Source organism: Chanodichthys erythropterus, chromosome 23, assembly GCF_024489055.1.
Source record: "Chanodichthys erythropterus isolate Z2021 chromosome 23, ASM2448905v1, whole genome shotgun sequence".
Lineage (NCBI taxonomy): Eukaryota > Metazoa > Chordata > Actinopteri > Cypriniformes > Xenocyprididae > Chanodichthys > Chanodichthys erythropterus.
The window spans coordinates 4190372-4217222 of NC_090243.1; the positions used below are offsets into that span (position 1 = coordinate 4190372).

At 34.1% G+C, this 26851-nt stretch overlaps 1 protein-coding gene across 1 annotated transcript in view; it reads left to right on the forward strand.

Annotated features, from left to right (window-relative positions):
• dok6 (docking protein 6) overlaps positions 1-26851 on the forward strand; it is a 93707-nt gene that overhangs the window by 45683 nt on the left and 21173 nt on the right. The window contains exons 3-6 of the mRNA XM_067378211.1: positions 3931-4045; positions 16088-16207; positions 22592-22781; positions 23032-23170. Coding sequence (XP_067234312.1) covers positions 3931-4045; positions 16088-16207; positions 22592-22781; positions 23032-23170 — 564 coding nt within the window. The remainder of the gene's footprint in view (positions 1-3930; positions 4046-16087; positions 16208-22591; positions 22782-23031; positions 23171-26851) is intronic.

Consider the following 26851-nt stretch of genomic DNA (forward strand, 5'->3'; position numbering starts at 1 on the left):
AGTAATCACAAAACAATAGCAGCATTCGTTCATTCTAATTGCAGTATGGTGACAGCTTAGTCATATCCCTAATTATCCCATTATCTCCTTTTTTTTTAGTGTACTGGATGAAACCGATTTACAAGAACATTTCTTTTGTTTTTGTTTTTCTCTAGATCAGTGGTTCCCAACATTTTTGACTCCAGGAACCCCCATTATCCATAATAATATTCAAAGGTCATATGATTTTTACAGGGTTTTTTTTGTGATAAGGATATGGATTTTAAAAATATTTATACTTACACAATTTCTACGTGATGATATATTATTTTAGAGCATTGCTTGACTAGAAAAATGTATATTCATTATGAAAATGTCTTTTCAACATGTAGTTGAAAGATATAAAATACTACTATAATACAGGGAGTGCAGAATTATTAGGCAAGTTGATTTTCTGATCATATTTTTTTTCCAAGCACATTTTACCAATTCCAATCCACATCAATCTTAATAACTACTATTAATATTGTTTTTAATCATTTATAAGTGATATATAATTGTTCATGAAGGCTGGAAATGAAAAATGCCCTATATTCAGGTGTGCAGAATTATTAGGCAGGTTTTCTTTTCCAGATAAAATGAGCCAAAAAAGAGATTTAACTCAGACTGAAAAGTCAAAAATTATTAAATACTCATGAGAAGGACGCAATACTAATGTAATACTAGAAATTGCAAAGTTAAAGCATGACCATTGGACAGTGAAATGCTCATTGGGTCAGCGGGGTCATACAAAAACAGCTGGAGAAGAAAAGACACGTTAACTGCAAAATAATTAAGAATTAAGGTGAAGAATTAAGTGTGAAACCATCAGGAACCCTTTAGTCTCCAGAGCCACCATTTCCCAGTACTGAAACCTACCTGGAGTCTTCAGAAGTGTGAGGTGTCAGGATCTCAGAGACTTAGGTTAGGTGAAGAATCCTAAAAAATGACCCGCTCTTAATAAGAATCACAAGCTGAAGTGTTATAAAGTACATGAAGACTGGGTTTTTATAGGCCTTATAGACAGACAGCTTGAGAGTGACTCCTGAAGGACCAGCACCACATCCTCCACTGTTTGAAGAATTTATCTTCCAGAATCTGTCAGTAAGTTTTGGAAGATCATTTAGTCCATCTCTGCAAGATGGACATTTCAGGATAAGAGATGGACTAAAAGTGAACTCCCACACCTTACTGCCAGATTCTGGAAGATAAATTCTTCAAACAGTGGTACAAGAGGATGTGGTGCTGGTCCTTCAGGAGTCACTCTCAAGCTGTCTGTCTATAAGGCCTATAAAAACCCAGTCTTCATGTATTTTATAACACTTCAGCTTGTGATTCTTATTAAGAGCAGGTCGCTTTTTAGGATTCTTCACCTAACCTAAGTCTCTGAGATCCTGACACCTCACACTTCTGAAGACTCCAGGTAGGTTTCAGTACTGGGAAATGGTGGCACTGGAGACTAAAGGGTTCCTGATGGTTTCACACTTAATTCTTCACCTTAATTCTTAATTATTTTGCAGTTAACGTGTCTTTTCTTCTCCAGCTGTTTTTGTATGACCCCGCTGACCCAATGAGCATTTCACTGTCCAATGGTCATGCTTTAACTTTGCAATTTCTAGTATTACATTAGTATTGCATCCTTCTCATGAGTATTTAATAATTTTTGACTTTTCAGTCTGAGTTAAATCTCTTTTTTGGCTCATTTTATCTGTAAAAGAAAAGCTGCCTAATAATTCTGCACACCTGAATATAGGGCATTTTTCATTTCCAGCCTTCATGAACAATTATATATCACTTATAAATGATTAAAAACAATATTAATAGTAGTTATTAAGATTGATGTGGATTGGAATTGGTAAAATGTGCTTGGAAAAAAAAAAATATGATCAGAAAATCAACTTGCCTAATAATTCTGCACTCCCTGTAGATACTTTCTAGTAATCACACTTTTAAAATTAGGCTTAAAAGTGCTGATGGGGTTACTCAAAATATGAAGCATCTTGATTTTACTTGTTTTGGGTAATTTTACTCATTGTTTTGTCTTATTTTAAATTATTTACGTCCTTTTCTTACCCCCTTTAAGTATAATAAAGCTTTGGGTGAAGAAATATGTATCATTGTCTGCATAAACCAACCCAGTCTCATTGAAAAAACATGTCGGTGGTGATATTTCTGCAAAATATTACATTGCTTTTTGCATGATTCGCAACACCTTTAAAGTGAAAAGTCCAGTGAGCGGCACTAAAAGCATGTTCAGTTTTAGCTGAAACAGATTAACGTTAATCTGACAATGTTTTATTATGTAGATTGTTGTACGTAACTTGGCAATTCGTAAATTAAATATTTGGTGAATGGCGCTATAAAAGTTAATGCTCTGTCGTGTTTGAAAATAACATACCATCTAAACCCTACCCTGAACCTAACAATAGTGTTAAAGTTACAGTATGTAATATTGACAGCTAGTGGTTGAAATGGGTACTGCAGTCCAAATTTAAAATATTGGAGAGTAGAGTTGTCAAAAGTACCAACTTTGGTACCACTTCGGCACTGAAATGCTAAAAATTTGTTGCTTTGAGTGCTGTTGAGCAGATTCGTAAACACCTCTGATTGGCCATTGTGTTCACGTGCTCATTGGATATGTCTGTGATTGGCTTCAATGGTCCCTGCTTCAAAAACATATTGTATTAAAAGTTTAGTACTGACTTTTTTAGTACTTTTGACAGCTCTATTGAAGAGAGTTGTTTCCCCACCCCCTCCTCCTCAGACTCTAAACTCATGCGGGTTGCCATATTGAGGACACGCAACAGAAACTAATGCAGTTAACAATGTAAAGCGACAAGCCTTACACTGCAAGTTGATCAGCTAATGTGTACGTGGTTTTTAGGTTAGGGTAGAATCTGCGATCTCTGTCCCAGATTGTTTGCTGGCTTCCATGGCTGCTATACTCCCTGTTTTCCCCCAACTGGCAACCTGGTGTTTCTAAATACTTTTGGGTAAATTGGAAGTGGGCGGGATCACACTGCGCAAAACAAAAACAGATGTTCCAACACAGAATGCACATTTCAAAGTAGAATAACTGGTTGTCCCATTGTTTTTTTTTAGAGAAAACAAGTATTTGAACTTAGAATGTTTCCTAAATCTCTGCAAACATATTGTTTTTTTTATGCTTTAGTAGCATAAAAATTACATACAGCACCTTTAACAAAAGCAATGTGAGATAAAAAAAAAAAAAAAGCATTTGCTGAAGCAACCATGCCATTTTAGCTGCATCTAAAAGTCTTTGAGCTCTTTTATGGTAAATTGTGTTTCACTGGACTTGTATCCCAGCTCTCTGCATTACAAATGCAATGCTGTACCAGGTGAGCTACCTAGCAAGTTTACTAGGCCAGAAAAGCCAAACATATGGAGCTGGTTATGTGAAACAAACGTCAAAATATATTAGATTACAAATCGTACAATACTGTATGATTTGTAAAGGAACCGTGCGAAAATAATCAATGTTTTGTCACTGTTATCATAATTTGTGTGAAGAAAAAAAAAATTGTTGGTGTTTTGGAGTTTTGCAAAAATGTAGATAGAGGCATGTTTTCAAAGTGAGCCTAAGTTTATGTAACCCTGTCTAAAACATTCCTGAACATAGAAAATATGAATATTATAAATACTTATGAATATTAAGATTTATTTTAACTTTTCAATTCCAACTGTTCTTTAGTGTTTGTTATTAGTGTGACAATAAATACAGCAAGCGTCTCTCATCTCCATTGCTTCCTAAATCCAGGCACGGCAGTAATTTCAAATCATTTCATTTTCAGATAACAGTAACTACATTACCTCAGTGTCATCCTCCTTTCTTCGTTTCTTCCTCCTCTTGAGTTTGTTAATTTTGGTAACGAGTTTCATCTTCTTTCACAGATTACTGAGCTCCACAACATTAAGAACATTACGCGAATGCCACGAGAGACCAAGAAACATGCAGTAGCAATTATTTTCTGTGATGAGACGTCAAAGACATTTGCCTGTGAGTCAGGTAAGCACTGTCTCCAACTATGAGAAAAGTCTTTGTTGTAGTGCTGGATTGTATCCAAAATGACATTTATTCTATATTTTAAGATTAGCAAGTATTGATTTTCACATATTAGGAGTACTTGTTTATTCTTTGAGTTATTCCATTTTTACTATGAAACTAGAGAAGGTGCTGAAAACATTAAGGCTAATGTGTGGTAGAAGAGCCCATTGGGATATACATGGATTTTTTTTTAATAAATTGTGTCATAGCTTGTGTCATTGAGAATGAATATGGCCAAAGGCAACAGACAGATCAGCAGTTAGAAAACAAAACAACAAGAGAAAGGCTTAACACACAAACACGCATTTGAAATATGAATGAGATGCTTTACTCACCATTAGCTTGGCAGCAAAAAGTGTCTTTTCCCTTGAGTTTTCTCTCCTCTCACACTGAGAATCTTGTAGTGGAAAGATGGCAATGTCGAAACTGATCAAAGTGTTCTCACAGGGAAAAAAGTACACCCAGAATACAAACATGAATAAATACTAAATTGGTTGCGAAATGATTGTAGGTGAGTTATAATATTCAGTTCTGGGGCTTACCATTATTTTCATTTTACCGGGACAAATAAAGCATGTTTGATTAAGGTAGTGTTCACACTTGTATTTTGGTTCATTTGGTTCATTCAGTCGGGACCAAAAAAGAAAAAAAACAAAAACGTTTAGGCCTGGTTTGATTAGCGTTCGTTCAGATTGCCAGTTTTAGCACCGAACCAAAGGATAACGAACATAAAGGCACAGGGATACATTCACAACATGATTGGTCGGATTTTATGACGTATTGCCTATTTTGAGACGGAACTTACCGAATATCCAAAACAATGCTGTGTGTTGAGGTAAATGCGCTCGTTGTGTGTGTGTAGCCTGCATGTGATGGTATTTTGGCCAGCTGGGAATTCGTGAAGAGCTTATAAAATGTGTAAAGTAGTCAAAACAAGAAGAACCGACATGCGCGAGGATTCTGTCCTTTTTTGAGTCTCATCTTCCTGTTTTTGATTTGTTTACATGTCTTTGGTCCGTGTTGCGTTCATATATCATTCGAACCGCACCAGAGTTTGTTTGGAAGTGGACCGAGACCCATCTTTTCAGTGGTCTCGGTCCGCTTGTTTGGTGCGCACCAGGGTTCGGATGGCAGCGTTCACACATGCTCAAATGAACCGCACTAACCGAGCAATTGCACCAGGGTTCGTTTTAAAGGTGACCTAGAATTAAAAATTGAATTTATATTGGCATATTTAAATAACAGTTCAGTACATGGAAATGACATACAGTGAGTTTCAAACTCCATTGTTTCCTCCTTCTTATATAAATCTCATTTGTTTAAAAGACCTCCGGAAAACAGGCGAATCTCAACATAACACCGACTGTTACGTAACAGTCGGGGTGTACGCCCCCAATATTTGCATATGCCAGCCCATGATTGAGGCATTACACAAGGGCAGTTAGTATTACACAAGGGCAGAACGTCTGGATGTGCACAGCTGAATCATCAGACTAGGTAAGCAAGCAAGGAAAACAGCAAAAATGGCAGATGGAGCAATAATAACTGACATGATCCATGATAACATGATATTTTTAGTGATATTTGTAAACTGTCTTTCTAAATGTTTCGTTAGCATGTTGCCAATGTACTGTTAAATGTGGTTAAAGTTACCATCGTTTCTTACTGTATTCACTTTGTAAACTTTGTTTATGCTGTGATAGAGTCGAGAGCTCGGGATGGGGCGGAGAGCGTGCGATTTAAAGGGGCCACAACCTGAAATCGGCTCGTTTCTAATTATGCCCCAAAATAGGCAGTTAAAAAAATTAATTAAAAAAAAATCTAAGGGGTATTTTGAGCTGAAACTTCAGACACATTCAGGGGACACCTTAGACTTATATTACATCTTGTAAAAAGAAGTTAAAGGGCACCTTTAATCAAACCAAACATGCCAAGTGTGAATGCACCCCAAATGTAATATTTTGTTTGTTTGAGAGAAATTTTTGCTTTTTACTGAATTTTTTTTTTTTTTTTTAAGAAATTAATGTACTCAAAAACATTATATGTTGGATTTGCCTAACTTTTTTTTTTTTTATGTCAACAGGTTCCACATAACTGGGTTATGTTGCATTTAATTAACATTATTTCAGTAAACTTAAGTTTACTACATAAGGTTAATTCGATGCCATATAGTTGAATCAAGTTAACATTCTTAATTTTGTCCAAAACTATTAAGTTAAATTATCATAAAATTAATATCAAACAAAAATTAAAACAAGTTATACAGTTTAATTGATTAGTTTAACTCAGAAGAACAGAGCTCATGCCTGGGAGTGTAAACTGTTAAAAGTTCAGATCGATAATGTGGAGCCAAGCCATGTAAGGCCTTATATGTAAGCATAAGAATTTTAAAATCTATACGAAACCTGACGGGAAGCCAATAGGGACTCAACATAGGAGTGATATGCTCTCTAGTTCTTGTACTTGTTCTGGCAGCTGAGTTTTAAACATATTGTAGTTTATTAAGGGTATTTTTCAATACTCCAGCGAGCAAAGCATTGCAATAATCAGTGCGCGAAAAAACAAACGTATTAATCAGTTTTTCTGCAACATTAAAAGATAGCATAGGGCGCAGCCTTGCAATGTTTCTGAGATGAAAAAATTGTTTTAACTGTATTCTGTACATGGGGGTTAAATGTTACCCCCAGATTCTTTAGTTTTGTTTGAAACTCCAGGACAGAGCCATCTACATTAAGTGATGGAGATCCAGCTTTGCGTAATTGATGGATTGAGCCAAGCAGCATAACCTCTGTCTTATCACTGTTGAGACAAAGAACATTTTTAGACATCCATATTTTAATCTCAGAAATGCAATGTTCGAGGAAAGCAACAGCAGTGTAATTGTCAGGTTTTCAGTGAATGTAAATCTGAGTGTCATCTGCATAAAAGTGATACTTAAGACCAAGAGATTGCAAAAGATGACCAAGAGGACAAATATACATACTAAAAAGTACTGGACTCAAAGTTAATCCCTGGGGCACCCCAAATTTAACTGAGCCAATCTTGGACTTGTGCCCAACCATGGAAACAAACTGCCTACGGTCGGTGAGGTAGGATTTAAACCAGTGTAGAGCAGTGTCAGTGATGCCAAACACAGATTTCATATGAGTGAGTAAATTAGAATGATCGACCGTGTCAAAGGCTGCACTGAGATTAAGAAGAATCAAAATTGACAGGCAGCCAGAGTCCGCAGCAAGTAACATGTCATTAGTAACCTTCACTTATGCAGTTTCTGTGCTGTGAAATTTATAGAAACCAGATTGAAGGGGCTCAAACTATTTTTTTTATCTCGGATTTCATCAGAAACATCTTAAATTGTGTTCCGAAGATGAACGAAGGTCTTACGGGTTTGTAACGAGTAATTAATGACAGAAGTTTCATTTTTGGGTGAACTAATAATGTAAGTAAATTGAACAAGCATCAAATTTAATTTTTGGTCTACTTAATTGAAAGGTTCTTTCAAAATGAAAATATTGAGTTGAGCCAAAACGCAACTGTTTTAAGTCAGTTTAACACAATGCAATTGTTTTGAATGAGAAACGAAATACAATTTTTTTTTAAAAATGAAGTCAGTGTGGTTATATTCAGTAAGGGCAAATTAAATTTATCAAAAGTGACAGGAAAGACATATTACAAATTATTTATATTTCAAATAAATGCTATTCTTTTGATCATAGTTTCCTCAAAAATATTAAAGGGGTCATGAACTGCGTTGTTTTTTTTATTGTTTTATAATGTTTCCTTTGGTGCACTTATAATGTTAGTATACTTTTTACATCAAAAATTGTCATAATTTATAAATAAAAGGCATTTTTCCTACCCTGATTTTAGCCCTCTGGTTTGAACGCTGTTTGAAGGGGCGTGTCTGCTATGAGACTTCAGTGTACACGCCCACTACTGTGATAGGTCTATGTTACTTAGGCTACCTATTCTATTGCATGTCATGCGCAAATCGGTGGGCGGGGCTAAATGGGCAGTGATGAAGTAGGTGCTGATCTTCTTCTGCAAAGGCGGTGCTTGCTGCTCTTTGACATCATAGATCCCCACTTTGTAAATCCTGTCGTTTGCTGGGTCTGGTGTCAATTAAAGCTTTTATTGGACTAACAAGGAAGTTTTCAGCTCTAAAACTTACAGGGTATTCTTAAAGTATGATGACCTATTATATGTCAAAAGCAAAAAAAAATTGATTTCTCAGTTCATCACCCCTTTAAGCAGAAAACTGTTTTCTACATGCCCACCACGCAAAGCACGCTATTGCATGGGGCCCCGCGGGCTTGGGCTTCCACTTTTCCACATCATATTTCGGACTGAGACATCATATTTCAGACTGCACAGATAAAATGCTGAATAATGAGTATTAAGTCATTCACATCAGCATAAAAACACCTCCTTTTTATGTAAATATCTTTATTTAAATATATTTATAATATATAATTCACAAAACTCAGCACTATTGAATAGAATTTCATTGAAAAAGAGACATTATACACTTTCTTGTGATCGTGGCAGCAGATATTCATCAGATCATGGAAAAGAACGTCATACCCAGGCATATATCCATGGTGCAGTGTAAACGAGCACCCTTTCTTGATTTTAAAGTTCAAATTCAAGTACCTGGATTGCAGCGATTTAATTAAATTTATTCAATTAAAAAGTTTAAACATGGTTAAAATATGGCTAGCTGTGAAAAAAAGCAATATTTAATTAGTTAAAATGTACTGAAACAAATTGGAATGATTGATGAATATATAAACTTTGTTTGTTTTTTTTGTTTTTTAAAAACGGAAAAAAAAAAACACATTTATTTTATCATAGTTATTTAGTATTACAGAAATCTAACCTGTTTTTTACCTGCTTCATTTATGTATGACTATTACATTTACTAGTTTGAACTGTTCAATCCAAAAAGGAATTTTGCAATTCAAATACATGAATCTTGAATTTAGGCCTAAATATTTTGTGTACTTTTAGAATTTCTTTAGTGAATTGGTTGCTAAAGCAACGCAAACATTATGTGCTGATAAATCATAACAGCAGGTCCGAATAAATCTTAGTGAATTCCACCCACAATAATGTGGTCACAACAACATTAGACCAGAAGAAGTGGAAAACTTATTATAATCCAGCACTGAATTTGTCCTTTGCCTTCAAATTTCACGTCGAGCTAAATTCCCAGGTAGGAGAAAAGGGGAAGAGCTGGAGGAGACGGGAAGGAGAGGCAGTGGAGTGGATGTGCAGGGGGAGCAGCACGGTAGACCCGCTGGGATATCATTAGCACCTCTGGGGTCTTCCGTACTGCCAGGGGGAGGCGAGGAATGTTCTCCTGAATCCATTTACCACAATAACCTCCCCACCCCCAGCTCTGCCTCGACTCTTTTCCACTCCCTTCAGAGGCAGGATATTAATGGGAACGGGTAGAGCGGGCATAGGGCATAAATGAAGAGCTGTGCGAGATATGGGCGTACACCAAGGGTTTAAAAAGTATACGTGCCTTGAGGCTGTTTAGATGAAGAAGTCTTCAGTCCTTCAGTGTTGCAACTGTGACATGTTCAAAGACTTTTCTGTGCTGGTTTGTTGGTGATGTGTCCTGCTGCATTAGATCACCTTGTTGTCCTTGTAGGAGTAAATCACCTTTGCGTCAGTGTGGACCTCAGGCGTATATATGTGTGTGTGTGTGGTTAACTCTCCTTGTGGCTTTTAATTTTGGCACAGGTACATGTCCATGAGCCGCCCCCTCTCGAACTTCCCCTTTCCCACTAACTCCGGCCATATGGAGCTTGTGTCCCTCACATGTCCGCCACATGTAGGAACTCGACCTCCCTTGATCCTTCACTTCCACTTCCTCACCTCCCTCTGAGTCTGTCAGGTTAAGCTTGTGGTGATCTGACCCTTTTCTTCTCGCTTCTCGCTTTCTCTCTCTGTCTTAGAATTATCATGTCTGACTATAAGATCTGTGACTTATAGCTCATTTGAATCAATGTTAACTAATGTTAACTTGAAACCTTGTTGTAAAGTATTACCATAAAAAGAATAACAAAGTGCTCTTTCAATATTCAAAGTGCAAATAGACAAAATCACAGAGCTACGTGTAAGAGATGGTTACAACTACACAGTCCAGCCTAAGATAGCTTTCATATTGGGAGATATTTGCATGCATCAGGGAGCCGCTTTCAAAATGTGGAGTATTGAAATCACGTTTGAATGTGCGTTTGCATTTTACTTTCATATAATTATAATAATAATAATAATAACTAACATTAATATATTATTATTATTATTATTATTATTCAGCAGCAAGTATGCTTTACATTGATCATAAGTGACAATAAGACTTTTACATTGTTACAAATGATTTGAATTTCTAGTGTTCTTTTGAACATTTATCAAATAATCCTAAAAATAATGTATCACAGTTTCCACAAAAATATTAAGCAGACTACTGTTTTCATTAATAATAATAATAAATAAATGTTTCTTGAGCACCAAATCAGCATATTAGAATGATTTCCGAAGGATCATGTGACACTGAAGACTGGAGTAATGATGCTGAAAATTCAGCTTTGACATCATAGGAATAAATTACATTTTTAAAAAATATTAAAATTTCATAACTATAGCAAATAAATGCAGCCTTGGTGAGCATATGAGACTTCTTTCAAAATCATTAACAAATCTTACTGACCCCAAACTTTTGAATGGTAGTGTAGATATTTCTAATATAAAAACTCAGTACAGCATGGCATTAGCAATGCCAAGGTCTTGAGTTCGGTTTCCAGGGAATGCATAAAATATATATATACATATATACACACAGTTGCAAGAAAAAGTATGTGAACCACTTGCAGAATCTGTGAAAATGTTAATAATTTTTACAAAATAAGGGAGATAATACAAAATGCATGTTATTTTTTTATTTAGTACTGTCCTGAGTAAGATATTTTACATAAATGTTTACATATAATCCACAGGACAAAATAAATAGCTGAATTTATTAAAATAACCCCATTCATAAGTATGTGAACCATTGATTCTCAATACTGTGTGTGGTTACCTGATGATCCACGACTGTTTTTTTTGTTTTGTGATGGTTGTTCATGAGTCTCTTGTTTGTCCTGAGCAGTTAAACTGAGCTCTGTTCTTCCGAAAAATCCTCCAGCTCCTGCATATTCTTCAGTTTTTAAGCATCTTTTGCGTATTTGAACCCTTTCCAGCAGTGACTGTATGATTGTGAGATCTGTGTTTTCATACTGAGGACAACTGAGGGACTCAAACTCAACTATTAAAAAAGGTTCAAATATTCACTGATGCTCCATAAAAAACATTTGGAATTTGAAGATCAAGGTAAATTGTATTTAATCTGTCTTCCGGGAAACATGCAAGTATCTTCTGTTGCTTCCAAAGGGCAGTACTAAATGAAAAAAATTATATTCAAGCGAAATAAGAAAAATTTTGACATCTTCATCCTGTTCAAAAATGTTCATGCTTAAAAACTGAAGAATCTGCAGGACCTGGAGGAATTTTCTGAAGAACAGAGCTCAGTTTAACTGCTCAGAATAAACAAGAGACTCATGAACAACCATCACAAAACAAAAAAACAGTCATAGATCATCCAGGTAATCACACACAGTATTGAGAATCAATGGTTCACATACTTTTGAATAGGGCCATTTGAATAAATTCAATATTTTTTTTTTGTGGACTATATGTAAAGATCTTTTATGTAAAATATCTTACTCAGGACAGTACTAAACAAAAAATAACATGCATTTTGTATGATCTCTCTTATTTTGTTAAAATTATTAACATTTTCACAGATTCTGCAAGTGGTTCACATACTATATATATATATATATATATGAATATATGAATGAATTCAAGTTGATTTAGACACTTTGCCATTGAGAAGACTTGGAAAAAGTGTCCCAATCAACTTGCAATCACCCTATATACCTTGAAAGCAATATAAATTGGTTTGGTTATACGCATAAATGTAGATGTTTATTTAAAACTAAAAGTTTTTGAGCTTGCATGCTTATGCTCTGCTTTGCCAAATGACCTTATAAGAATATAGCCGTAAAAAGTAATAAATATTTTCTCGTTACATGTGGCGTCACCTTCTCCATGCAGGGTCCACAGACCCTACTATTCGATAATGAAATTCATTGATTATTTTCATTATCAATTTGATGTTGCCATTCTAATCCTTTCTCATCTGTCCTGACCCATTTTCTCTCCCTTGACTATTTATCATATAGTTCTTCTCATTTCCTGTGCTCTGCGTGAACCATTAACCATGTGAAGATGTTGTGCTGTAAAGTGCTGTGATTCCACCGGGCATCTTTGTGTTTGTGCACATAGCTGCCTGAGCACTTGAGAGTTTGCCATGCTGATGAAGTATTTGTTTATCCAATTTTCCACTCAGTGGTCCCAAAAGTGTGTGTGAATTTAGACACACTTAAAGGTCACCGTCTCAAGAGAGAGGCCATGCAAAAAGTCCAACAAAAAGCTTGATTAAAAAATGTTGACAATGTTTTGTTTGTGATTGGATAAAATTAGATAAAGATAAACTAAGGCAGTGTAGCTTTATTTCCATCTTTTGGATCTGTGTGCATGACTTACACATAGTATTGTGTAACTTATTTGATAAGACTTTATTCATTGTACTATTCACTAATGCATTTGGCACTATAGCAAATTCTAGTATTTTTTTTCTGACTGAATATTTTGAATGGTGCCTGCTCACATTACTCAAGCAAGCAAAATTAAAATGTGAACAGACATACAGTATTCATTTTAAGCTTCAATTACTACAGCTGAAATATACTTAGGGAAACATCAAGAAGACAGGCATTGTTATTCAAACAAGCTCCGCTGAATACACAAACTCGACCAGGTCACGGATCTGCTAAGAACTACTTGGCATGTAATTAGACAAATCTAATCTCATAACGTTGAGCTGTCAAACTCATGTCACAAAGAGAAGCGGTGTGGACGGAGCTTGTTTTGTAGTTGCCGTAGTCATAATTTGTGCTCACTTTGTGCTAAACTGCATTAGGTGCTTCAGAGTGGATGTTTGTAAGGTTTACTCATTAGAGCAATACTGTTCAGAGTCTGCTCTAGATTATCCAGGAGATTTTCAAGAATTTCATAAACTGACTGCCAAGAAAAAAAGAGAGAAAAAAACAAGAAGTCACATAAATACATGCAAGTGGTTTACTCAACATGCTCAACTCCTACAGAATGCTATTTGTGTTTTCTTTTGTGTGCACACAGGGGCCAAAATAACTATTGCAACACCTGCTAATAATGTGTAAACTGAGAAAATGTGCTGCTCATAATTACTTTTACTGTCCATTAAACTGCATTTCTATATTTATATAACTTTAATATATAATTTTATATACAATCAAAAGTTTGAGATTACAGTTTTTAATGTTCTTGACTTTTTTTTTTAATAAAAAATACAGTAACAACAGTAATATTGTTAAATACAACCCGAATTCCGAAACCCGATTTTTTAAAATATGAATAAAATGAAAACTAAAAGACTTTCAAATCACATGAGCCAGTATTTTATTCACAATAGAACATAGATAACATGACACATGTTTAAACTGAGAAATTTTACACTTTTAGCCACTAAATGAGCTCATTTCAAATTTGATGCCTGCTACAGGTCTCAAAAAAGTTGGCATGGGGGCAACAAATGCCTGAAAAAGTTTTTTCAGCCATTTTTAAAAACAATTTGAAAAGATTTTGAAAATATTCAGCTGGGAGTACATATAGCAAATAATTAAGTTAATTGATATCAGGTCTGTAACATGATTAACTATAAAAGGGATGTCTAAGAGAGGCAGAGTCTCTCAGAAGTAAAGATGGGCATAGACTCTTCAATCTGTGAAAGAGTGCGTAAAAAGATTGTGGAAAACAATGTTCCTCAATGTCAAATTGCAAAGGCTTTGCAAATCTCATCTACAGTGCATAACATCATTAAAAGATTCAAGAAACTGGAGAAATCTGTGCATAGGGGACAAGGCTGAAGATCTTTATTGGATGCCCCATGGTCTTTGGGCCCTCAGACGACACTGCATCACTCATCAGCATGATTGTGTCAATGACATTACTAAATGGGCCCAGGAATATTTCCAGAAACCACTGTTGGTAAACACAATCCGCTGTGCCATCTGCAGATGCCAACCAAAGCTCTATCATGCAAAAAGGAAGCCATATGTGAACATGGTCCAGAAGCGCCGCTGTGTCTTGTGGGCCAAGCCTCATTTAAAATGAACTGTTTCAAAGTGGAAAAGTGTTCTATGGTCAGACAAATCCAAATTTGAGATTCTTGTTGGAAATCACAGACACAGTGGAGGGAGAGTTCAGGAGCGTTCAGTTCAAAAGCCAGCATCTCTGATGGTATGGGGGTGCATAAGTGCATACGGTATGGGCAGCTTGCATGTTTTGGAAGGCATTATGAATGCTGAAAGGTGTATATAAAGGTTTCTAGATGACGTCTATTTCAGGGAAGGCCTTGTGTATTTCAGCAGGACAATGCAAAACCACATACTGCAGCTATTACAACAGCATGGCTTTTCGTCGTTGAAGAGTCCAGGTGCTGAATTGGACTGCCTGCAGTCCAGATCTTTCACCTATAGAGAACATTCGGCACATCATTAAACGAAAAATACGTCAAAGATGACCACAAACTCTTCAGCAGCTGGAAACCTATATCAGGCAAGAATGGGACCAAATTCCAACACCAAAACTCCAGAAACTCATAACCTCAATGCCCAGACATCTTCAAAGAAGAGGAGATGCTACACCATGGTAAACATGCCCCCGTCCCAACTATTTTGAGACCTGTCGCAGGCATCAAATTTGAAATGAGCTAATTTTGTCAATGTTGAAAATAGTTTTTGTTGCTTTATATTTTGTTCACAACACTAACACCATTCAAATGTTTGGGCTAAGAAGATTTTAAATTATGAATTAAATTGAATTAAATGATGGATTCATTTATTAAATTATAAAATCTTCAAATGTTCATTGAAAAAATAAAAGAAAAAAGTATGGTTTTCACAAAAATATTAAGCAGCAAAAACTATTTTCAACTCTGATGATAATAAGAAGCCTTATTAGTAATAATTGATAATAATTGAGTGCAAAATCGGCATTTATGAAGAATCATGTGACACTGAAGTAATGGCTGCTAAGAAATTCAGATTGGCCATCAAAGAAATAAAATACATTTTGAAATATATTAAAATAGAAAACAGTTATTTTAAATCGTAATAATATTTCTGTTTTTACTGTATTTTTGTTCAAATAAATGCAGCCATGGTGAGCTTAAGAGACTTCTTTCAAACACATTTTAATTATTCCAAATTTTCGACCGATAGTATATAACATAACTATATAAAATATAATTTATATATTTGTATAAGTGTAACAAATGGTAAAGTTCACCTAAAAAATGAAAATTATGTAATTTCCCCTCATTTTGTTGCAAACCTGCATGACTTCCATCATTGCACTTCCTAAAAATGGTCAGTATTTCTGTTTTCTTAATTGACAGCCAGTTTTTACTCCCCTTTTGCACTTGGCGAGTATATTTAGAAACTGTGTCCAGACCTATAAACTTGTCTGTCATCTGCCTGTCTATGACTTGTCTGTCCATCACTATACCCCTTTGTGTCTGGATATGACTACTGGTTATTTTAGTTTTAAAACGCATATCTCTTTTAACATTAAACATTTATTATTCATAGAAAGGCTGAGCTGGTCGATGACTAGAAAAAATATCATTCATCACCAACGTAGCTTTCGCAAATTGCTTGTTTTTGTGCATTAGTGCTAAATCTGTAATGTGTTTTTCTTCTACTTGTTCCCTGTTCGCTGCTGTCTCTTCAGTTGCTGCTCTTGTATGTTTGCATATAAACATGATGATATGGATGTGTGTGTCCACAGAGCTGGAGGCTGAAGAGTGGTGGAAGTTATTGTGTTTGGAGTGTCTGGGCAGCAGACTTAATGACATCAGCCTGGGAGAACCGGACTTGTTAGCAGCAGGGGTGCAGAGGGAACAGAACGGTCAGTATCCAATTAGAGCCCAGCTTTTTGGGTGATTTTTTTTTTTTTTTTTTTTTTTTTTCTCTTGTACTCCCTAAATGATTCTATTACAAGGACCAAATGTGTTTGTTAAACACAGTCCCTCCAGGTCTGTTCTCATGTTTATAAATGATCTGCTCGGGCCAAGGTTCTCTACTAAGCACTAATGGGTACTGCCGTGCATCAGAGCATCAGCCCATAATGAAGCTTGTCATAGAGATGGATGAGATTATGACGCAGAAGAAAAGCAGGATGAATACGCATGGCACCTCTGCAAAAAACGCTTAAGAGAATGAGCGTGAATCTTTAGTGAATTCATTTTGTCTCCTAGAATGAATGGCAATGTGTTCAATTTAAAGTTAAACGGATTTTGCTTAAGGACGTAGATTTTACATTGGACATCAAGTGACACTCAAAACAGTACCAGAGCTGTTCACTGTACAAAAATGACCAAGGTTTAAGGAACATTAAATTACTAGAATTATTTTATTTTTATTTTTCATTTTCATAAACATAATTAATCATCCAGTTTGGCTGAGAAATTACTCCCAAAAGATCATTTACACACAAACTTTTAGGCTACAATGGGCTTTTTTTTTCAGAAGCTGCATCTGAATTGGTGTTTAGATATGTTTACAGACTATTTATTGCAGTTCAGAGGTGGTATGAATGCATTTACACTGCATTTACAATTTCATAAATAATGCCATGAGATTAATGGGTTTTAAATGGGTATTAAAAGGGATAGTTCACTCAAAAATTAAACATCATGTCGTTTCAAACCTGTATGACTTACTTTCTTCTCTGGAACATAAAAGAAGTTATTTTGAGAAATGCCTCTGTTTTTTTCATACAATGGAAGTCAATGGTAACATTCTTCAAAATATATTTTTATGTTCTGCAAACAAAAGTCATTCAGGCCAGATTTTGCAGCAATATTATGAATTTTAGAGCCATCCTAACTACATTCTATAGGCTACATCACGCAGTGAGTTGTTACTCTGTATCATGTTTATCGCCTATCAAATGTATGAAATGTATGACATACGTAGGTCTGGGGCATATACGTATGTTATTTTTTTCAATAATTAAGTAATATATATATATATAATCACGAGTATTGATTTGGCTGTAGGTAATAACAGTGTGCTGATATACAGCCATTTTGCATGGCTACGAGTGTGATATTGCATTTATACAACAGTTGGGCGGCACAAGTGTGTAAATAAATAAGAACAACAACAACAGAGTGTCTTTAAAAACCCTCTTTTGTGAGGAACTACTTCACAAATCTCAAGTTGACAGTTTAACAGTTGAGCCCAAGCCAGTTACTGATTTTAAAATGTCACTTTAGAGCTAGAAACGAAGGAATGTTGAGTCGCTTCATTGAAACTCACTGTAATATGTAGAGTATTATGAGAGAGAGATCGCCTGAGTGAGTGTATTACCTGCATCTGGCTGATATTCTTGAGGTCAATCTTAAATTCATAATCAAAATCAGTTTGAATGTCCGCTGAGAAAAGTGATATCTTTGTCCTTTTTAACATTTAAGAAATTTCCATGACAGCACTAGTCAATGCATTTGTCAGTTGCGTCTCGTAAAATGCTGTTTAAACTAAAAACAATGTCCTTGTTTCCTTGTTTCAGTCCATTTTAATATACAAGTCTTTGCGACTGACTGACTCGCTCATAAAGACATATTTGCCGCCATCTCATGCCGTAGTAATGTAACTTTTTCAACTTGAAGTTGAAATCATTAATGGACTCTTTCTTAATACCAAAAATATGCAATATTATTTATTTAAAGTATTATTTATTGAACGATATTTAAATTAACAACAATACCCATTATAACAGTATACAAAGTAAAATAGGAAATAAACTCAAGCAAACAGTTCAGTACAAAACGAAGACTATAGAATAACACAAGATGTGTCACTCGTATTGTTTTGAATGGGAGAAAGTGAAACGCGCAATATGGCGGAATAAGTCCCGCCTTCTAAATAAGAGCCAATCGCCGACTGGTAAAGTCATCGCGTCACTGCAGCAGCCGTTAGAAGCACCGGTTTCTATAGAAAGTCAGACGCGCGCCTCTGAAACATGGCAGATGAGACGCGCATTTAGGTCTGCGCATGCGCATTAGCTTGATCCAGCCAGGTTTTTCCAGGTTTTTTGTCATGATTCGAGCGTTTGGATAAAACATTTATAAGACAGCTGTTGTCAGATTTAATTAGTGATTTCAAATATGAAATGTAATCGTAAGGTTGGCGAACAGTTTTGGCGTTTCAAAGATGGCCGCCGAGTGAAATGACTTGTCTTAAAGGGACTTTGGTACAAAAGCATCACTCTAGTTAGTACAGGATTTAATTTGAATGTAAATATAAAGTTATGAAACTTAATATACCCCTTAAGCCAAATCTATTAGCTCTAGAACAAATAGATAAAATAAATAAAATATTAATAAGACAGAAGATTGCCCGTTTGATATACCCAAAACTAATTATACCTCATGTTTAAACACTATCTACATAAGAGATAGCGCCAAATTCCTTAAGGACTGGCTGAGACACGCTGAACTGCCGCTGACGGCCTGAAGCTCACATCTCCGAAAGCGCCTAAACAAATTTTCAAATAGGTACTGTTTACATAACGACTACATTCTCGCCTAAAAAACTCTTAAAACTACATTCCGTTACAAAATAACAGTAGTATCTATAAACATATGGTGGGGTTCCTCGTCCGCCATGACACTCGCTGTGAGAATGCTGACACTGGAGTGATTCAAATGGTGAAACGGTTCCCGTGGCAATACTGCTAGAATATCACATGGCTGGAAAGACCTCTCAGATTCCAGAACCAGAATGAACTGTTGTATAAATATGTATGTATGTACAGTACAGTCCAAAAGTTTGGAACCACTAAGATTTTTAATGTTTTTAAAAGAAGCTTTATCATTTTCAGCATCATTACTCCAGTCTTCAGTGTCACATGATCCTTCAGAAATCATTCTAATATGCTGATCTGCTGCTCAAGAAACATTTAATGTGTACAATTGTACAAAATATTTGTGTACAATATTTTTTTTCAGGATTATTTGATGAATAGAAAGTTCAAAAGAACAGTGTTTATCTGAAATCTAATCTTTTGTAACATTATAAATGTCTTTACTGCCACTTTTGATCGATTTAATGCATCCTTGCTGAATAAAAGTATTAATTTCTTTAATTTCTTTTCAAAAAAATAAAAATAAAAATTCTTACTGACCCCAAACTTTTGAACGGTAGTGTATAATGCTACAGAAGCTTTGTATTTCAGATAAATGCTGTTCTTTTGAACTTTCTATTCATCAAGGAATCCTGAAAACAACTGTTTTCAACATTGAAAATAATCATAAATGTTTATTGAGCAGCAAATCAGCATATTAGAATGATTTCTGAAGGATCATGTGACACTGAAGACGATGCTGAAAATTCAGCTTTTGCCATCACAGGAATAAATTACTTTGTCAAATATATTCAAATAGAAAACAGTTATTTTAAATTGTAATAATATTTCACAATATTACTGTTTTTTTACTGCATTTTTAATTAAATAAATGTAGCCTTGGTGAGCAGACGAAACTTCTTTTAAAAAAATTAAAAATCTTAGTGGTTCCAAACTTTTGGACTGTACTGTATGTTCGGTTCGGTTTGTATCACGGTTTTAGTGTCACAGTTTCGGTACAGTTCGGTACGTGCTATGTTCAGTATGATCACACTGTTTCAGTCTGTGTTGTGTCTGTGTTTACAGTTTGTTTTTTAAACATAATTCAGAAAATCAATATCAGTTCATCTCCAAGTGCTGCTCAAGCATTCAAGCATTCAGCTGTGTCAGACACCCTGCTGTGATCATCAAATTTTTTTAAATCAAATGACAGGCAAATATTGATTTGTTTTCATAACGAGAGCGCAATGTGTATATGATTATATCAGCTGGAGGTCAGCAAAATGATCGTTTCTGTGCTATTCGACAGCTGAGGAATAACGAGTAGAGAGTTTGCCATTTTGCGCTTCAATTAGACCCCTCTAACGGCGGGCTGCGATAATTAAATCAGAGTTAATTTTCACAATCCCTAAAATAGCCCCCACATTACATTGCCTCTTCCTCTGGAGAGACACATATCTTATTTTGAAGCATTAGGTATAATTAGGCACTATTAATTTGGATTATGAAGTGCACCCTTGTCTTTTTGGAGCTAATTGAGATGGTGTGGTTACTCCAGCTGTGGTTGGCTCAGTTGCGGCTCTATGGCAACAATCTGTTGACCTTTGTGCACTGCAAGAGCTGCATCTGCAAGAAGGAAAATAGTCAGTTGGAAAAATAATAATCATGCTAGATAGCTCTGTTAAGATGTTCTCGAGCTCTCCAGCCGTATCCTTTAATTCTCTGTCATCTTTAGGCAGAGCAGAATCTTTCAGCTGTGCAAATAAAAGCTGCATTTACCCAAGCTGTTTTAGATGTCTGTAAATATGACAGCTGAATTGACTGTACCGCCACAGTGGTTGCCCTATTTTAAGCAAATTTAATTATTATTAAAAGAAATGTCAATCACACAGCAGTTGGCAAACTTTTCGTATCTGTTAAAGAAACTGTTTACCCTCTTAGGAGTTTTGTTTCACACAAAACATTGGCAATTTCTGTCAAGCTAAGCTGGTATGGCTGCTGAACTTCTATGAGTTATTTACTTAAAGGAACCACTCAGTTTTGTCAACTGTGTATTTATATCAAAATATATTAAACAACACTTCTGAATAAATACTGCAAAAAAAAAAAAAAAAAAAATGTTGAAAACCCCGACCTCTTCAGCTTCATGGCTCCATCCTGGCATATGACACCTACTTTTAATGATTCAATCAACTCCCAATGGAAAAAGTCGGGTCCTATTCTACTTTCTTTTTTTTTCTTTTTTTTCTCTCACAATAAATATCCTGTTTTACTTGGAAATACTTCATATTATGGAAGTAAAATGAGTTGTGAACACAATTTTGATAAATATATTATATTATACATTAAATATTATATAATATAAAATGTGTAATATTATATAAACGTATAATGTAATATATATTAGTATATTGTCAAATTATTTGCATATTGCAAAATAATTAAAATGTATTATATCCTTTTTATAAGATTAAATTAAGTGTTCTATTTTAATGGTTTTAATTGGTAATTTTATTTTTTATTTTATTTTATTTTATTTTATTTTATTTTATTTTATTTTATTTTATTTTATTTTATTTTATTTTATTTTATTTTATACAAACCCCAGGTCTTGTCACATTATTTGCATATTGTTAATGCAGCATGCAAATCTTTTTATAAGATCAAATTAAGTGTTCTATTTTAATGGTTTTAATTGGTAATTTTATTTTTTATTTTATTTTATTTTATTTTATTTTATTTTATTTTATTTTATTTTATTTTATTTTATTTTATTTTATTTTATTTTATTTTATTTTATTTTATTTTATTTTATTTTATTTTATTTTATTTTATTTTATACAAACCCCAGGTCTTGTCACATTATTTGCATATTGTTAATGCAGCATGCAAATCTTTTTATAAGATCAAATTAAGTGTTCTATTTTAATGGTTTTAATTGGTAATTTTATTTTTTATTTTATTTTATTTTATTTTATTTTATTTTATTTTATTTTATTTTATTTTATTTTATTTTATTTTATTTTATTTTATTTTATTTTATTTTATTTTATTTTATTTTATTTTATTTTATTTTATTTTATACAAACCCCAGGTCTTGTCACATTATTTGCATATTGTTAATGCAGCATGCAAATCTTTTTATAAGATCAAATTAAGTGTTCTATTTTAATGGTTTTAATTGGTTATTTTATTTTATTTTATTTTATTTTATTTTATTTTATTTTATTTTATTTTATTTTATTTTATTTTATTTTATTTTATTTTATTTTATTTTATTTTATTTTATTTTATTTTATTTTATTTTATTTTATTTTATTTTATTTTATTTTAAACAAACCCCAGGTCTTGTCACATTATTAATGGTTTTAATTGGTAATTTTATTTTTTATTTTATTTTATTTTATCTTGCAAAATAATTTTTTTGATTATTTTTTATATTGATTATTTTATTTTATTTTATTTTAAACAAACCCCAGGTCTTGTCACATTATTTGCATATTGTTAATGCAACATGCAAATCTTTTTATAAGATCAAATTAAGTGTTATATTTTAATTATTTTAATTGTTTATTTTTCATTTCATTATATCTCAACAACCCCCAATATTGCAGTACTTATGACTTTTAATTGTTTTTGTTTTGTTTGTTTTTTTTATTTCAGAGAGATTTAATGTTTACTTGATGCCTACCCCAAACCTGGACATCTACGGAGAGTGCACAATGCAGATCACCCATGAGAACATCTACCTTTGGGACGTCCATAATGCCAGAGTCAAGCTGGTCATGTGGCCGCTCAACTCCCTGAGGAGATACGGCAGAGACTCGACCTGGTTCACGTTTGAGTCCGGGAGGTGTGTCAACGCCATTTGATTCTAGTTGGTTGTGCTTTTGTCTGACAAGATGTTTTCACCCTAAATCCAATAGTCCTGATTCTGCTGCTCTGGATATTGATTCGCTGATTCATGAAGGTGCTCAACATTTAGTATAATTTCCCTTGAATGGCTGCCCTTAACGTGTACTACTACTACGACAAGAGTGTGAATGTACTGAAAACTAATAGAAGCAATAATTGCTTAACGGATGTGTGTTGTGCTCTTACAGGATGTGCGACACAGGGGAGGGTTTGTTCACGTTCCAGACGAGAGAAGGCGAGATGATCTATCAGAGAGTTCACTCTGCCACACTGTCCATCGCCGAGCAACATGAACGCATGATGATGGAGATGGAGAAGAGCTCACAGGTATAGTAAAACTACATATCTCAGAAATCTACATAGGGCACACTGGGGTGAAAGACTTTTCTTATTTAGTATTTTATAACAATTTGCTGTGTGTATTATTCTGTAATATTAGTACAAGCATATATCACAAATGAGTCTCAATTCAATTGTAAAGTTCAAAATGAAAGGGTGTTTCTGGGGTTCTCTATTTATTTATCATTGATAAAATTTCTATAGTATTAATAATAATAACCTCCATGTGCACAGAAAATGCACCATATTGCTTCTTTTATTTTAAAGGGGACCTATAATGCCCCTTTTACAAGATGCAATATGGTGTCCCCAGAATGTGTCTGTGAAGTTTCAGCTCAAAATACCCCACAGATCATTTATTATAGCTTGTCAAATTTGGGTGTGAGCAAAAACACACCATTTTTGTGTGTCCATTTAAATGCAAATGAGCTGCTGCTCCCGGCCCGCTTTCCAAAAGAGGGTGGAGCTTTAACAGCTCGCGCTTCAGTTGCTCAACAACAACAAAGCTGGAGAATCTCACGCAGCCAAAATGACGATTGTCAGTAACGGTTTAGCCTTACATTGTTCAAACAGGACAAGAAACTCAGGAAGAAGTTACAACTTTTAGAAAGCATCTGGACGTTTCTGAATGTTTATTGGATAAATTATGTAGTTGCTGTGGAGTCGATTCAAATCACTGACTAGCATGTGCCACCATGTTAATCTTTCGTGCGTTGAATTGACCCTGAAATGACGGCATGGCAACAACACTCTACAACAACTCTTAATCTTCTCTAAAGCAGCCCAACATGGCCTCACCCCCTTTGTTGCGTGTTCTCAGGGATGGGGTTTATGTACATTTTTGGGTTTGTGATGTCACCAACCCAGGAAGAAGCTAGTCCCTACCAGCCCTTAAAAAGCGATTTTTGTAAAAAAATTCTTTGCATTGAACTTTGAGCATCGTAACTTTGCAGACGTTGTTTATGCTCAAACAACATTACACACTAACTAAAGTTAAAAAAGTGAAATCAGAATCAATTTAACTTTTTATTCAATCACCTAATACAAAACTAAAAAAAGTTTTATTTAAATAAAAAAAAAATATTATTATTATTTGCTTTTTAATTCTCAAAATACGTTACCGTTCAAAACTTTGGGGTCAGTAAAAAAAAAATTTGGTAAAACTTTCTATGAAGACCATGCTTATAATAAATTATAGCTCCATTTATACTTATTTATAAGCAAGTATTACTATTTTATAAACAAATTTATACTTAAAATTTATACTTACAGACTTAAGATTTATACGACTTTACAAGAACAGTTATATTTACATTTATATTATTTTTATAATTACTTATAAGTCATGCATTTTCCTTAATTAATTATTATACACTGATTTATAAGTATTAATTAATATTTATAAAGATGCAACCTGCATTGCTATGTTATGTTATAGTTACAATGACTTTTTATTCAGATTTCTGTCAAATTAGTGAATATATTGTTATTAATAGCCGTGTTGTGTTCTTATAAATACTTATTGTCAGTAATAATACAGTTACTATTCTCTATAAATGCATCATTGATGGCTTTAAGTAAAGTGAAAATATAGGAAGCAATTTTCTTAAATCAAATGTTAAGAAATCATGTAGATGTGCTCATTATACATTTTAAATTGCTCACTTGTCAGTGTAACTAATGAACAATTCCTGTAATAAAATAAAAAAAACAAATCATTAATTCAAACAGTTTACATTTTTTTAATATGACATGCTAGCAAAACACTGCAACAATATTTTAAAAGTATAATTCCAAACTGCTATAAGCAATAATATGCATATGGCTGAGGAGATATAGATTTGAACAAATCAAAATTACCATTCATGACCTCTAATGCAAACATTAGCCATTAAAGACATAATTGATAACTACAACAAACAAGAGTCTATGGAACTATTTTATATTCAGTCATTTATAAAATTCAGTCATTTATAAATCAGTGTATTGAAAAAGAAAATGCATGACTTATAAGTAATTATAAAAATAATATAAATGTATATATAACTGTTCTTATAATGCAGTATAGGTCTTAATGAGTCTTTATAAATACATATAGTATAGTATAGTATAGTATGGTATAGTATAGTAATATTTACTTATAAGTATAAATGGGGCTATAAATTATTATAAGCATGGTCTTCATAAAAAAAGTGTTACCAAATTTTTTTTTTGAAAGAAATTGAGGCTTTTATTTAGCAAGGACGTATTCAACTGATAAAAAGGGACATTTTTAATGTTACAAAATATTTATTTTTTTCAAATAAATGCTGCATCACTGTTTCCACAAAAATATTAAGCAGCACAATTTTTATTTCAACATAGATAATAATAAGAAATGTTTCTTGAGCACTAAATCAGCATATTAGAATGATTTCTGAAGGGTCATGTGACACTGAAGACTGGACTAATGATGTTGAAAATGCATCTTTGCATCACAGGAATAAATTACTTTTTAAAATATATAGAAAACTGGTATTTTGAACTGTAATGATATTACACAAAATTACTGTTTTAAATGTAGAAAGACATGCAGACTTGATAAGCATAAGGGGATTACAACCATAAAAACAAAAACAAACAAACATTTACTGACCTCGAACCTTTGAATGGTAATTGTATACATGATTATTTCAGTGATTCATGTATGCTCCACAACATTATTACTTTAGATCAGATTACCTAAAAGTCAATCTTTTGTCACTGCACACAATAAAATGGTGGATCAGGATTGCAACTTGCTACTTACCCTTTAGGATTCCTCTTAAGTTTTCCCATGTCCTTGCTCGTAGAGCACACAGGTCACAGAACACTGGCATATTTGCACTGTCCTTACGTCAAAATTGATGTGCTTATGTGTTCCCATAGCTCAACTGGTAGAGCATGACATTATTAGCAACATCAAGGTCAAGAGTTTGATTCCCAAGAACACACACACTGATAAACAGCATACCTTCAACTGCAACTGTAGTCCTTTGGTTAAAAGCATTTACCAAATGCGTACGTGTAAATGGATTTGAGATGCATCCTAGTTGCAAGATAACAACAGAAATAACAGCCTCAAGAGGTTTTCAACATTCAAAGCTTTCTGCATCTAAACAGTAATGCCTTGGAATGTAATCTCACCATTTTTATTGTCAGCATATCACTGAAACCACATTTTGGTTATTTCTCTCTAACCTCCTGAAGCAAGTGAAGTTGATGAATCGTTCAGTCGCCTGGTGCGCGATGGTCTTTCCTGCACTATTTAAACCTCGCTCGCTGGCAGTGAATCTGTGCTGTCATCTCTAAGGCCTTCAGTGGAGGCTGATGAGACTTGACCATATGGCCCTCCGCTCAGATCTCGCATTCAGGACCCTTGCCAAAAATGTTGCTTGCTCTGAAATCTTGATCATGAGTCCCGCTACGAGTATTATTTGCTCGAATTTATGAAATTCTTGTGATAAATGCTCTGTTTTTAAAAGGCTGTAATCACACTTCACCTGTCATCAGTAATGATCAAAACAGCCTAATGGAGGGGTGCTGTTTACTGCGAGTCTCGGCCTTTGAAATCCTCTGTGTAAGCCCTTTCCGAGTGATTTGACTGGAAATATAACCAATGTAACCCAATGATTTTCTGCTCTGCCTCAC